Here is a 16,451-nt window from a genome sequence, read left to right as displayed (position 1 = left end):
AGATATTTTCGGCAGTGCTCAGACTCCTAGCGTCACTGTAACCGATCGTGACGAAGGTTTATCTGCAGCTATTCGTGACGTCTTCCCAGGTAAAAACGCTTTGTGAGTTTATTATTGTGGTTATATCTATTGATAATGTCTTAATTACGTTCACTGTTTTGTTTAATGTAGATGTACGTCATTTTTTATGCACCTGGCATATTGGCAACGATGTTGAGAACATGGTGGACAAGTTGTGCGGCGGCAAGAAAAATCAACAAGGGCAGTTATTTAGGAAAAGTAGATGGAACCCCTTGGTTGAAAGTGCTACAATCCGGGAATATGAAAAGAGATGGGAAGGGATCGTCAGTACGTGGTCGGTTAGGAACCGAAGGGTCGTTCGATATTTGACTGGAACATGGATTCCACTTAGAGAGAAATTTGTGCGTGCGTGGACGAATGATGGTTTACACTTTGGTAACCATACTACCAGCAGAGTGGAAAGCCAACACTCGTCTTTTAAGTATTACCTTGGAAGCGGTAATAGCTCATTCGATACCCTTTTCAAAAGGGCGCACGCACAGATCACAAATCAACAAGCTAAAATCCGACAATCGCTACAGGAATCCATGACTTCTGTACCAAGAATGCTACGACAGTATTTCTTTAGACCTCTATATCGCCACGTGTCTCTCTATGCCTTGGAGCAGATCCAGAATGAGTTTAACCGCATGTTAGAACTGGGTGATTTTGCATTGAACAAATGCGGTTGTGTACTTCTAAAAACCCATGGATTGCCGTGTGCATGTTATTTACAAATAAAAATTGGATCACATGGTGCTTTGTACTTGGATGACATTCATGAATTCTGGAGTACTTTGAGGTACACAGAGGTAGGAGACGAACCCAATGAAGAAGTACGAAACGCGAACGCCAATGACAAAGAGTACTTTCAATCTCTGGTCGATGAAGTCCTTAAATCTGATCCCGCTTTTGTTCGCCGAATGGCTGAGGTACTTGAATATGAATTACACCCAGATGGTGCGGATATACCTGAGCCTTACGCTAGTCCACCGAGAAAGGGAAGACCAAGCACTAGTAAAACCATGAGAAGGAGAAAAAGTTCATTTGAATATAGCCGATCATCTTCTCGTGGTCGAGGGTCTAGATCTTCTTCCCGCGGGAGATCAAGTGGCAGATCTAGTGGCCGAGAGACGCAATCTTCAGTAGGAATTAAGTTCAGTTTCAACTTATCCGGTAATTGAATTATATTTTAGTTTTTTTCATTAATTATTTGTTATTGTGGTTATATTAACTTAATTTACATTTATTGTAGATGATCCAGGAGGTCGTGATTTCTCACAGTTTCCATGGCCTGATTACATCCCATTCATGCTTCCTCCTTATTTGTTCGACTGGATTGATGTGTTAGGTGATGGTAACTGTGGATTTAGAGCAATTGTCGTCACAGAGCTGGGAGGCGAGGAAGCATGGCCTATTTTAAGACGTGCTATGAGTATGGAAATGCAAATGAACAGAGCGCAATACCTAACTTTGTATCTATCTCATGAGTCACTAGACGAGTCAATATTCAGAGTAGGTTCACACACCGATGGACCTGCTCCTTTCATGCACTGGTTCGATGCACCGATGGCTTTCTACTCTGCAGCAACGTTTCTTAACATTGCCATTGCTTTTTATGGTTCTGCTAACGGTGATTCATTAAACAACTGTTTGATTCTTCCTTTAAGAAAATCACAGGCCGCGAGAAGTGTAAATAAACTAATACATATACTTTGGGTTAATCGAAATCATTTTGTTCAACTTTTTATGAACGACGATTCATCCCCTCTGCCGCCGATCCACCCACGTTGGAAACAAGCAGCTGACAATTTCGCGAAAGATCTTGACACAAATTTCACTACGAGGATTATGCTGTGGAATAATCTACGCGGGGCACCCCCACCAACAAATAACACCGCTGACGATACTGTAAATTTAGATACTCCATAGAATTTATACACGACATTCATTAAAAGTTGTATATAATCCATAATTATACTACAGTGTGTGCTGTTAACAATTTATTTATTTCTTTGATTAATAGGAGGAATTTATAATGCTGGTAGACAAATATACATGTATTTGTGTGATGTGGGTTAGTGTGTACATTTATGTAAATTAAATGCAATCATTGACGAAATTAAATGCAATAAATAATGTAAAATAGTTTCAGTACAGACTATTCAGGGCCTTGCCCTTGATCAGTTTGCCATTGATCATATAATTCTCTACAATCATTAAGGTATATTTCTAACGCATGTCGTTGACGGGAGTTCAAATCCGCAAGCCGCGTAGGTAGTCTTGCCACTGGAGAGAATCGACTGACCCATTCTTTCGCGAACTGAAAACACAACAGTACAATGTGCGTTATTAAATCATTAAATAAAAGAAACTTGAAAAAAAATTTATAATAAAACTCACGTAATCACATCTGCTCTGACCAGGACCAGGACCGGAAGCCAGCAATTCGTCTCGGGATATGTACGGGTGCGAGCAAACTCTGAACCATTCAACGTAATTAGGTTCAGTCTCTGAAGGAAAAGTAGCCCGTCGAAGTCCCTGCTCAACAAGGCGGCCACTGTAGGGGAACCTACTCCACGCCTCCACAAATGCAGCAGCAGAAGAAGGAAAGGTCACGGAGTAGGTTCCGTGTGCCGGTCGAAGAGCCTTGGCTGGTCTCATAGGAGCTGGAGGAATAGACTGCACGAACCCAATCTGTCGCAATGCCCGCTCCGGCAAATACACCTCCACAACATCAAAGCAGGTGATACCCCCGATGACTGTGGTGCGTGGGTGCTCATTCAGCAACGCAGCAGCTCCACAATTGTAGGGAGTCCATTCAACCTGCTTACAGGCCAAGTTAAAAAAAAAATTTCCTACAGATAAAAAACAACATGCATGACAAAATGTAATGTAAAATACCTGAGTCTCTGTCATTGAGTCCAGAACCTTGCGGAATGATATCAACCTGTCCAGCTCACGACCTACTTTCTTCGGCGTCCACATCTCCGCCCTAGTCGTGTTTGGCACATCATCTCGGCGAGGATGAGGGCGGAAAGCGGGGAAGTACTCATAGATCCATGTCTGGAGCAATGTGAGGCATCCAGCAATGGTCTTGCAACCAGCCCTAGATGCCATTCCGAGCTGCCTGTACAAGAACGCCAAAGTCACCGCACCCCAAGCCACGTCCTGTTCATCGTCGTTGACGACAACTATCGGGTGAGGTCGCATGCCAGTCCTGGTCTTATCCGCCAACAAGGTAGAGCCGATGACAGCCATGTAGTACGTTGTGGTCTGGGTATCCAAGGCATGCGACCTATGACACAGCCGCATCAGTTCAGCAACGCTTATGCATCCGCTGGTGAATGAACCTTTACGTCGAAGCTCAGACAGAGGCTCGCCGACCAGATTGGTGATACCAACCTCCCACTCCGCCTCCGAAGGCTCAGCCGGCAGAGAACCATCAATAGAAATGCCCAATATGCGTTGCACGTCGTGCAACATAATCTTCATCTCTCCCCAGGGCATGTGAAAGGTGTTCGTATCCGGCTGCCACCTCTCGACGAACGCCGATATCAAAGCAGAGTCGATGTGCTGGTGCATAATGACCGGTAGTCGACCGAGGGAAGTGGAAGGTAGAAAATCGACTAGCTCAACGGACAAATCCCTCAATCCGATGATGGACTCCACCGGTCTCTTCCTAATACGGCACTCCAGAATCGGAGGCGTACGCTCGGAGCCGTCATAAATAAGTTTAGCTATGTGCCCGCCATAGCTAGGGATCAGTCGCGTATCTGTCGGCCCCCCGGGCTGGGGTGATGTCACTAACCAGTCTGTGTTAGTGGACTGTGAGGGCCTGCCCCGTGGCGGCTCATTATCGACAAAACTTCCTCCTGCACGCTCAGATGCGGCGGAAGAACTAGGGCCGCCACGGGCAAATCTGCCTTCGAGGCCACGAACTATAGTCCAGTCCAATGGGGCAGGCTCAGGACCTTGGAACTGAACATCATCAGCATCATTATCATCATCACTATAAACCCCCCAACTACTCTGGAGGCTATCAGCCTGGTCATCAAAATGAGTACGCACTTGGTTCAGCGTACTCGACCTTTGGGCCTCACTGTGTCTGGCCGCCTCTTCCTGCCTAGCCCTCCTAGCAGAACCCGTGACCCTTCTCTCATGCGGGTCCCCTCTGAGTAAGGTAGGCCTAGAACTATTACCTCTCAACAATTGCCTAAAAAAACCCTTTCCTTTTCCTTGATTACCAGCCATTTTCTACAATTTTTTACGGTTTCATTCAATATTATAAATAATAATATTTCTAAATACATAATAATCATAAATAAAATATGGAAAAAAATAACAAAAAAAAAACAAAAAATTATTAACATTTAATTAAAAAAAATATATACAAAACATAAACATATATTTAATAATAAATAAAAATAACAATAACAATAATAATAATAAAATTAATAATAACAACATTAACATATATTTAATAATACAAAATTAACAATCACAATAATAATAATAATATTAATAATAATAACATTAACATATATTTAATATTAACAAAAATAACAATACAATAATAATAATAATTAAATTAATAATAATAAAATTAATAAAATACATACGGAAAAAATAAAAAAAAAAAAAATTATAGGAGTCGCCCAGATCTGGGCGGCTCGACCCCGGTTCAGTCGCCTAAAATTAGGCGACTGAACCGGGGTCCAGTCGCCTAGATCTGGGCGACTCCTATAATTTTTTTTTTTTTTTCGTGATTAAATTTAATTACAAATAACTTACCTCGATTGATAAATTCCGGATTGAACTTAATTTTTGCTCCCAAATTTTGCTTTTGTATGTTGGTTTTTAGTTGTAGTGAGAGTATTTTTAGTGTGATTGTGGTTTATATAGAAAATTTTAGCTTTAATGGCATAATTGTAATTTTTTCAAAAACCAAGGGCAATATGGTAATTTACTGGGGGGGTGGCGAAAAAATGAAAAGGGTGGCGGATTATAAGGATTGGGAAAAACAAAACATCACCTCTTTTCTTCCTCTTATTCATGTTGAAATAGGGTAAATCAGCTGAAAAAAAAAGCAACAAACTTACGTAACATCAATACCAAAAAACCCTAAATCAAAAGTACGAAACAAAGAAAAAATCAAAGTCTAAGCTTCATGAAACAACACACACAATTAAATCTCACAGTTCAACAAATTTAGGTTAAATCAGATAAAAAAAAATGAATACAATGAAAACTTGATAAACCTAAAAAAACCAAATTTCGATTAAATTTGAAATTAAGTAAAATAAAAAGATAAATAAGATGAACAAAAGAACAAAATATCATCTCTTTCTTCATATTTGGCGAAATCAAAACCCCAATCACTACAACAATGTAATTAAGAGGAAGATGAAGGATGAAAGAGAAAAATTCAAACCCCAATTTATGGAAATGGAAGTATTCAAAGTAAAAAATAAATAAAAAAGGTTACGGTAAAATGAAAAGGGTTACGAAGTTTAAGAATAAGAATTGAGTTGAGAAATTACTCTTTCCCTAAATGAATAATTGATGTTGGATTTTCAATAACTTAGTAGTGTGGCTTTCTCTAATGCAAAAAATCATGGGTTCAAAAAATAACAATTTGCAATGTACATCATTTAATTTATGATATATCAATTTTGATCACCAGTTGTAACATTTTTGTATAAACTCATCAATGAATAAAAATATATGCGGTATAAAAACACCGATAAACTTCAAATTTGAAGAATTGAAAGCAAACCTAAATAAACAATTCAAACAATAATTAACTTAGCATAAACCGATAAACAGTCATATCTTGCAATGTACATTGGATGAGACTGTGATAATAGAATATGCACAAATAGACGTTTAGCAAGGAAGCAAATCAGTTTATGTCCAACTTAACTGGATACCTGATAAGAAGCATCTGCGGAATAAATATTTGTTGTTGGCCTTCGATATCATTCTAAAGATTGATAAGCGTAAGTCTATTTTATCCCACTTTTCCGGGGGTTTCTCTTTTGTCATCTAACCTTTCACTTTTTCAAGATTTGCCAAAGAGGAACATCGCAAAAAACATTCCGACTTAATAGGTAAGTTAAATATGATGAGGGCTGCCCACAACCGGGATAGAAGGGTGGAATCTGCCACACTATTGCCAACCCCTCCGAAGGTGTGTTGTGACTTCTCGTTTATTCTGTTTATGTTGGCATTTTTTTAGCTAACAATATTTTTATTTGCAAAACTCCACGGCTATCACGGAGGGGTTGGCACTAGTGGAAAAAATCTTATCTGCTGCATAACATTTGCTGTGGTATTTTGAACACGCAACATTTAATAGCATGAAAAAATGAGGGAAAAAATAATATTATATGCTGCGGTTCTTAGAAAACTTAATCATCCTATCCCTGCAAAATGACCAATTCAACTTTGTTGAAAGTCCGTTTGTAATTTCGTTTGTAATTATCGGTCCAGTTGATATTGGCGAATTTTTGAGAGGGGATATGTTAAATATATCTCTTATCCATGTCGACATGAGGTGATGTTTAATTTATGTTGTTACATTTTGGGCTTTATCGTTTAATTGTTTTAATAACCGAACGACTGACATAATGTGTTATTCGTGAGTTTAGTGCGACTTTCGAGGATTTGAATAGTTGCGAAAACCCCAATAGAAATTGGGTGGTTTTGTCCTAGAGCGATGGCATGTGTTAGATGCATAGAGAAGTCGATGACGTTAAAGAATATATTGAGGGTGCTTTGAAAAATTCGTTTGGAGCGAAACACACATTCATATTGGTTCTATATATTGAAAAGTAGGTTTTATTTTTGAAATTGAATTTATTTTTTGATTTTTATCTAAGTTCACATGTCCTATGACTAATATCCTATGACTAATATTGTATACGTCTTAGATTCATTTGTAGTATGCATTAGACTCTCCATGTAACACCCCGTTAAAATATCGAAATATATATATATATATATATATATATATATATATATATATATATATATATATATATATATATATATATATATATATATATATATATATATGTATATATATATATATATATATATATATATATATATATATATATATATATATATATATATATATATATGTATATATATATATATATGTATATATATATATATATATATATATGTATATATATATATATATATATATATATATATATATATATATTTATATATATATATATATATATATATATATATATATATATATATATATATATATATATATATATATATATATATATATATATATATATATATATATATATATATATATATATATGTGTGTGTGTGTGTGTGTGTGTGTGTGTATATATATATATATATATATATATATATATGTATATATAGTTATTTAATTTAATTAATTATTTGATTATTTAATTTATTTAGTTATTTGATCATTAATCCTTGTTCATTTTACATCAAGTGTTCATTTTTCATTGTTTTGCGTTTATTATTCATTGATAATTGATCCCATTTCATTCTTTATCATTTATTATTCATTGGTCATTGATCCTTGTTCATTCTTCATTATTCATTGATCATTGATCATTGATCCTTATTCATTGTTCAGCATTCGTTGGTCATTGTTCATTAGTCATTATTCATTGGTCATTATTCATCGTTCGTTGTTCATTTATCATTGCTCATTGTTCATTATGCATTGTTCATCGTTCATTGTTCATTGATAATTGATCCTTGTTCATTGTTCATCGTTCATTGTTCCTTGATAATTGATCCTTATTCATTGTTCATCATTTATTTTTCATTCTTCATTCATCTTTGATTATCGTTTATTGTTCATTGATCATCGTTCATTGATCATTAATCCTTGTTCATTGTTCATTATTCATCGTTAATTGTTCATTGATCGTTGTTCATTGATCCTTGTTCATTGTTCATTGTTCATCGTTCATTGTTCATTGATCATTGTTCATCGTTCATTTTTCATTCATTCATTGTATATTGTTCATTGTTCATCATTCATTGTACCTTGATAATTGCTCCTTGTTCATTTTTCATCATTCATTGTTCATTCATCATTGATCCTTGTTAATTGTTCATCATTAAGTGTTCATTTTTCATTGTTGAGTGTTTATTATTCATTGATAATTGATCCTTATTCATTCTTTATCCTTAATTGTTCATTGATCATTGATCCTTGTTCATTGTTCATCATTCATTAGTCATTGTTCATTGTTCCTTAATAATTGTTCCTTGTTTATTGTTCATCGTTCATTGTTCATTGATAATTCGTCATTGATCATCGTTCATTGTTTATTGATCATTGATCCATGTTCGTTGTTCATCATTAAGTGTTCATTGTACATTGTTCAGCGTTTATTATTCATTGATAATTGATCCTTGTTCATTCTTTATCGTTTATTGTTCATTGATCAATGATCCTTATTCATTCTTCATCATTCATTAATCATTGATCCTTGTTCATTGTTCATCATTTATTTGTCATTGTTCATTGTTCATTATTCATCGTTCATTGTTCATTAATCATTGATCGTTGTTCATTGTTCATTATTCATTGTTCATCGTTCATTGTTCATTGTTTATTGATCCTTGTTCATTGTACATCATTCATTGTTAATTGTTTCTTTCACCATTGATCAATGTTCATTGTTCATTGATCATCGTTCATTGATCATTGATCCTTTTTGATTGTTAATCATTCATCGTTCATTGTTCTTTAATCAATGATCATTGTTCATTGTTCATTATGCATTTTTTATCGTTCATCGTTCATTGTTCATTATTCATTGATAATTGATCCTTGTTCATTGTTCATCATTCATTGTTCATCGTTCATTCATCATTGATCATCGTTTATTGTTCATTGATCATTGATCCTTGTTCATTGTTCATCATTAAGTGTTCATTGTTCATTGTTCCATGTTTATTATTCATTGATAATTGATCGTTGTTCATTTTTTATCATTTACTGTTCATTAATCATTGATCCTTGTTCATTGTTCATCATTCATTGTTAATTGTTCATTGTTCATTATTCATCGTTCATGGTTCATTAATAATTGATCGTTGTTCGTTGTTCATTATTCATTGTTCATCATTCATTTTTCATTGATGATTAATCGTTGTTCATTGTTCATCATTCATTGTTTATGGTTTATTTATCATTGATAATCGTTCATTGTTCATTGATCATTGATCCTTTTTCATTATTCATCATTCATCGTTCATTGTTCATTGATCATTGTTCATTGATCGTTGTTCATTGTTCATCGTTCATTATGCCTTGATAATTAATCCTTATTCATTGTTCATTATTCAGTGTTCGTTGTTCATTCATCATTGATCATCGTTCATTGTTCTCTGATCATTGAAACATAATTCGTTGTTCATTGTTCATTCATCGTTGATCATCGTTCAGTGTTCATTGATCAGTGTTCACTGATCATTGATCCTTGTTCATTGTTCATCATTCATCATTCATTGTTCATTGATCCTTGTTCATTGTTCATGTTTCATAGTTCCTTTATAATTGATCCTTGTTTATTGTTCATCATTCATTATTCATTGTTCATTCATGATTTATCATCGTTCATTGATCATTGGTCCTGGTTCATTGTTCATCATTCATCGTTCATTTTTCATTGATTATTGATCATTGATCACTGTTCATTGTTCATCGTTTATTGTTCCTTGATAATTGATCCTTGTTCATTGCTCATCATGCAATGTTAATTGATCATTGATCATTGTTTGTAATTAATCCTTCATTGTTCTTTAACCATTGATCGTTGTTTATTGTTCAATATTCATTGTTCATCGATCATTGTTCATTTTCATTGTTTGTTATCCATTACTCATTCTTCATTGTTCATTGTTTACTGTTCATTGTTCATTGTTCATTGTTTACTGTTCATTGTTCAATGTTCATAGTTCATCGTTCATTTTTTATTGATCATTAATCCTTGTTTATTGTTCATTGTTCATCGTTCATTGTTTATTGTTCATTCATCCTTGTTCATTGTTTATCAAGAAGTGTTCATTGTTCATTGATCGGTGTTTATTATTCATTGATAATTGATCCTTGTTCATTCTTTATCGTTTATTGTTCATTGATAATTGATCCTTGTTCATTCTTCATCATTCATTGATCATTAATCCTTGTTCATTGTACATCATTCATTGGTCTTTGTTCATTGTTCATTATTCATTGTTCAATGTTCATTGATCATTGATCATTGTTCATTGTTCATTATGCATTGTTCATCGTTCATTGTTCATTGATAATTGATAATTGATAATTGATCCTTGTTCATTGTTCATTGTTCGTTCATCATTAATCATCGTTCATTGTTCATTGATCATCGTTTATTGATCATTGATCCTTGTTGATTGTTCCTCATTGATCGTTCTTTGTTCATTGATCATAGCTCATCATTCATTGTTCCTTTATAATGGATCCTTGTTTATTGTTCATCATTCATTTATCATTGATCATTGCTCCTTGTTCATTGTTCATCATTAAGTGTTCATTGTTCATTGTTCAGTGTTTATTATTATTCATTGATAATTGATCCTTGTTCATTTTTTATCATTTATTGTTCATTGATCATTGATCCTTGTTCATTCTTCATCATTCATTAATCATTCATCCTTGTTCATTGTTCATTATTCATTGGTCATTGTTCATTGTTCATTATTCATCGTTCATGGTTCATTAATAATTGATCGTTGTTCGTTGTTCACTATTCATTGTTCATCGTTCATTGTTCATTGATGATTGATCCTTGTTCATTGTTCATCATTCATTGTTCATTGTTCCTTCATCATTGATCATCGTTCATTGTTCATTGATCATCGTTCATTGATCATTGATCGTTTTTCATTGTTCATCATTCATCGTTCATTGTTCATTGATCCTTGTTCATTGTTCATCGTTGATTGTTCCTTAATAGTTAATCCTTATTCATTGTTCATTATTTATTGTTCGTTGTTTATTCATCATTAATCATCGTTCATTGATCATTGAAACATGTTCATGGTTCATCATTCATTGTTCATTGTTCATTGATCATTGATCATTGATCATTGATCCTTTTTCATTGATCATTGATCATTGATCATTGATCCTTTTTCATTGTTCATTGTTCATTGTTCTTTAATAATTGATCCTTGTTTATTGTTAATCATTCATTGTTCATTGTTCATTTATCAGTGATCATCATTCATTGTTCATTGATCATCGTTCATTGATCATTTATCCTTGTTCATTGTTCTTCATTCATCGTTCATTGTTAATTGATCATTTATTATTAATCCTTGTTCATTGTTCATCGTTTATTGTTCCTTGATAATTGCTCCTTGTTCATTGTTCATCATTCATTGTTCAACGTTTATTTTACTGTTATTTTAAGGTGGTTTAAAATATTTTGCGAATTAACTTAATTAATAAATAATGCAACACTTTAATTTTAACTAATACATCAACTAAAAAATCAGAAAATATAATAATTAGAATTTTCAAGCAAACGTAACTTCTTCATACATCAGTCTAGGAACAATGCACTGTTTCTATTTTCTAGTAACGTCAGATCATCAAACTTGGGAATAGTAAACCTCTTGTCTACATTTGACATCTTAAGAGATATACCTTATCTAGCTTTATTGGTTTCCTTTGATTAGTACACGTTCATAGACTAAGTCATAGGCAATATCAACGATCCTTAACAACACCGGATATCGACCTGCATACAATCTCTAAAAATAAGTTTGTTTATATAAAGTGTAGTCATCATTAAAACCTAAGAGAGTCAATAAATTCCCCCTTTTTGATGATGACAAACTTTTAAACAAACTTAAACAAAATAGAGTAAAACCAATATCATAGAGCATGCCAGAGATTAAAGGTAATTTAAATAACTTAGTAAATCATTTCGTTACAATATAATTTACCAAGCATATAACAAAAACAGATTACTCTAATTTCTAGAATTATTTAAAATAACATAAGCATAATTAGAGCATTAGAAGAAGTTTATTGCTTAAGTCTTTAAATAAATCTAAAATAAAATAAAATAACATAACTTACTAAGATACTTAACCTGAGCATAATTAGAACATCATCACATTAATACTGAGTACCAGAGTAACAGTAATACTGAGTTCCAAAGCAGATATTCAAAACATGTTTTATTCATTTAAATGTAAACATATCAGAGCATATAATCAAGGATTTTATTAGAACATATATTTCAAGTCAAATGTAAATATATTGAAGTGTAAGGCCTAAGTGTAATATTATAAAATCAAAGCATTAAAGAAAATCTATACTACCTTACTTCAACAATTTCCAGTTTTAGAGTATAATAATCAGAGCTCAGCATGTATAGAACATTAAAATATATAGCATGTGATATCAGATTTTTCATTTTTCAAATTAACCAATCAGAATAATCAGAGCTAATATTTAGAGCTTCATTATTAGAACATCATCAGAGCATACTCACAATCCTTAAGCAAAACAAATAAGTGAGTATTGAACTAAGTCATAGATCAAACATTACCTTTAAGTGTGCCAAATATTCCCCCTTTTGACATCATTCAAAAAGGAGACATGAACAAAGCATTTACATCCAAACACACGAAAATAGGAAATATTCGGTTTTACACCTTTAAACAATTCATAGGGTGTCTTAGAAGTGATAGGTCTTATCAGTACTCGATTTAAAATATAGCATGCACTATTGACAGCCTCGGCCCAAAATTTCCTAGGAAGACCACTAGCAACTAACATGGTTCTAGCCATTTCCTCTAATGTTCTATTTTTTTCTTTCTATCACACCATTTTGTTGTGGTGTTCTAGGTGTGGAAAAGTTATGACTTATTCCATGTTCATTACAATAATTCATAAAGCTTGAATTTTCAAATTCTTTACCATGATCTGACCTTATGTGAATAAGTTGATTATTACTAGATTTTGCATTTTATTAGCAAAAGAAACAAACTCATTAAAAGCCTCATCTTTGCTTACAAGAAATAAAGTCCATGTAAATCTACTATAATCATCAACAATAACAAATACGTATTGTTTGCCACTACGGCTTTGGATTCTCATAGGTCCACAAAGATCCATATGGATTAATTTAAGGGGTTTTGAGGTGGTCACCGCATTCTTTTGTTTAAAGGACGACCTCACTTGTTTTCCTTTGGCACAAGGATCACAAATTTCATCTTTTAAGAATTTTATGGATGGCAATCCTCTTACTAGGTCTTTTGATCTTAAGGTATTAATCAAAGAAAAGTTAGCATGACCTAGACGTTTGTGCCAAAGAAGAGGGTCTTCTTCTATGACACTGAGACAAGTCAGACTCGATTTGGAAGCAGTGTTGATGTCCACAACATAAGTGTTCCCTTTTCGGATCCCTTCCAGAATAGTGTCTCCTGTGTCACTCCTAGAAATAATACATTTTTCAGAAGTGAAGTTTACAGAGTTCTCTTTGTCACAGAACTGAGAAATACTTAGTAAATTATGTTTTAAATTTCTCGACCAAAAATACATTATCTATTGCATGGGAACTTGACTTTCCTACTTTTTGTTTGGCATTGATTTCACCTTTCATGTTGTCACTGAAAGTCACAGTTCCCCCATCATAGGTTTTCAATAAGAGAAATTTTGATTTATCACCTGTCATGTGCCTTGAACACCCACTGTCGAGATACCATGAGCTGTTCCCCCTCACTAGTTACTGTCATGTAAAATTAATTGTTAGAATTAGGAACCTAGTCATCCTTGGGTTCCTTGTCGATTTGACATGAATCAACTTTCTTAATCTAAATTCGATCGACATAGCTTCTGTTGGAGACAATATGTTCCCTTTTGGCACACTGGATTTTTAAATTTCCAGTTTTCCGCAAAAGGTACAGACTTTGCTACTTGGGAGATCGACATAGACCTTTTTCTTTTTATTATTCTTATGGTAATCTAGGTCTTCTGTATTTTTAGTTTTAGCATTTAGAATCCATTTGGGAACATTTTATGATTTTCGCTTTTCCTCTTGAGTTTAATTCAATTTCTAATTTATCATTGTCGGTTTGGTTGGATTCCAAGTTGATTTTCAATTTTTGAAAATCAGAACATAAATTATCAATAGATGTGTCATTTAATTCCTTGTTCAAGCCTAGTAATTTATATTGAGTCAATTCAACATTAAGAATAATATTCTACTTTTTTACTCTTTCCGTTGTTTCCTTTAAAATGACATTTTGATCTAGCAAATTAAAGAATCTAATTTGGACATCGGATCTAAATGTATTTATATAAGAAACATGGTCTTTACCAATCTTAAGGTCTTTTTCACGTTGGAGACATTTATTATTACTTTCTTTTAATTTATCTTGTGTCTCCATAAGCAATTCTATTAACTTATATCTATTTAATTTAAACAGATGGTTAGGAAATGGATTAGAAGACTTTACCTCCTTTCCTTTGAACTTCTCATTTTTTCTTTCGTGGGAGGCCATGAGACATAAATTAGTTGTTTCTTCTTCTTCGGGGATTTCGGTCTCAGCAGCACTCTCGTATTCTCCCCATGCAACAATCATGGCTTTGCGAAAGTCGGTTTTGTTGAGATTTCCTTTGCGTGGTAGTCTTCCTGTATCCCTTGCCTTTCCCTTGCCCTTTTTGTTTTTCCACATAGGGCAATCTTTGATGAAGTGATCAGTACTTCCACATTTGTGGCATTCAAGGTTGGATTTGGTATTGGCAGATCTGCTTTCTTTATTGTTTCTTTGATTGGTGTATCTGTTGTTCTTGAAGAGTTGTGTGCCAAGTTTCGTGCAAAACAAACCAAGTTTGACCTCCTTTATACGTGAAAGTGCTAAAAAAGCTGAAAACCCCTTAAAATCGCAACTTAGCACGTAATTTCTAGCATATGACTATAATTGTCAATTCTAGCCACTTCAACACAATAATATATATACAAAATATTGTTGTGTGCCAAGTTTCAAGCAAAACAAACCATGTTTGAGCTACATTATGCGCGAAAGAGGCAAAAAAGCATAAAAACCCTTAAAAGCGCAACTTTGCACGTAATTTCTAGCATATGACTATGATTTTCAATTCTTACCACTTCAATACAATAATATATATCAAATAGTGCTATGTGCATTATTTCATACAAAACAAATCAAGTTTGAACTACTTTATCCGTGAAAATACCAAAAAAGCTTAAAAATACATAAAATCGCAACTTATAATGTAATTTTTTAGCATATCACTATGGTTTTTAATTCTAACCACTTTAACACAATAATATATACCACATAGTGTTGTGTGCCAAGTTTTTTTCAAAACAAACCAAGTTTGAGCTACTTTATGCGTGAAAGTGCCAAAAAAGCTTAAAAACCTTAAAATCGCAACTTAGCACGTAATTTCTAGCATATAACTATGATTTCTTATTCTAACAACTTCAACACAATAATATGTATACCAAATAGTGTAGTGTGATAAGTTTCTTGAAAATAAATCAAGTTTGAGCTACTTTTATGCGCGAAAGTGCCAAAAAAGCTTGAAAACCATTAAAATCGCAATTTAGCACGTAATTTCTAGCATATGACTATTATTTTAAATTCTAACCACTTCAATAAAATAATATAAACCTAATAGTATTGTGTGCCAAGTTTCATGCAAAAAAACCAACTTTGACCTACTTTATGCGCGAAAATGCCAAAAAAGCTTAAAAACCCTTAAAATCGCAACTTAGCATGTAATTTCTAGCATATGACTATGATTTTTAATTCTAACCACTTCAAAACAATATTATATATCAAATAGTGTTGTGTGCCAAGTTTCGTGCAAAACAAACCAAGTTTGAACTACTTTATGCACGAAAGTGCCAAAAAAGCAAAAAAACCCTTAAAATCGCAACTTATCACGTAATTTCTATTATATGACTATCATTTTCAATTTTAACCACTTCAACACAATAATATATACCAAAGAGTATTGTGTGCCAAGTTTCGTGCAAAACAAACCAAGTTTGAGCTACTTTATGCGCGAAAGTGCCAAAAAAGCTTAAAAACCTTAAAATCGCAACTTAGCACATAATTTGTAGCACATGAATATGATTTTCAATTTAACCACCGCAACACAATAATATATACCAAATAGTGTGGTGTGCCAAGTTTCTTGCAAAACAAACCAAGTTTGACCTACTTTATACGTGAAAGTGCTAAAAAACCTTTAAAACCCCTTAAAATCGCAACTTAGCACGTAATTTCTAGCATATCACTACGATTTATAATTCTAGCCACTTTAACACAATAATATATACAAAATATTA

At 33.3% G+C, this 16,451-nt stretch overlaps 2 protein-coding genes across 2 annotated transcripts; one reads left to right on the top strand and one right to left on the bottom strand.

Moving 5' to 3' along the window:
* The first annotated feature begins 245 nt into the window (after nucleotides 1-245).
* Nucleotides 246-1,992, top strand: LOC130798863 (uncharacterized). Its single transcript, XM_057661961.1, has 2 exons — nucleotides 246-1,236; nucleotides 1,316-1,992. The coding sequence occupies exons 1-2, from the start codon at nucleotides 609-611 to the stop codon at nucleotides 1,990-1,992; spliced, it is 1,305 nt and encodes a 434-aa protein (XP_057517944.1). The 5' UTR covers nucleotides 246-608.
* A 188-nt stretch (nucleotides 1,993-2,180) lies between these two features.
* On the bottom strand, nucleotides 2,181-3,311 carry LOC130797428 (protein MAINTENANCE OF MERISTEMS-like). Its single transcript, XM_057659991.1, has 3 exons — nucleotides 2,965-3,311; nucleotides 2,464-2,886; nucleotides 2,181-2,383 (listed from the first exon to the last, which is right to left on the bottom strand). Exons 1-3 carry the CDS (start codon nucleotides 3,271-3,273, stop codon nucleotides 2,222-2,224), a joined length of 894 nt encoding a protein of 297 aa, XP_057515974.1. The 5' UTR covers nucleotides 3,274-3,311; the 3' UTR covers nucleotides 2,181-2,221.
* Between the last annotated feature and the right edge of the window lie 13,140 nt (nucleotides 3,312-16,451).

Source organism: Amaranthus tricolor, chromosome 13, assembly GCF_026212465.1.
Source record: "Amaranthus tricolor cultivar Red isolate AtriRed21 chromosome 13, ASM2621246v1, whole genome shotgun sequence".
Classification (NCBI taxonomy): domain Eukaryota; kingdom Viridiplantae; phylum Streptophyta; class Magnoliopsida; order Caryophyllales; family Amaranthaceae; genus Amaranthus; species Amaranthus tricolor.
This window is presented reverse-complemented; position numbering and strand designations above follow the sequence as displayed.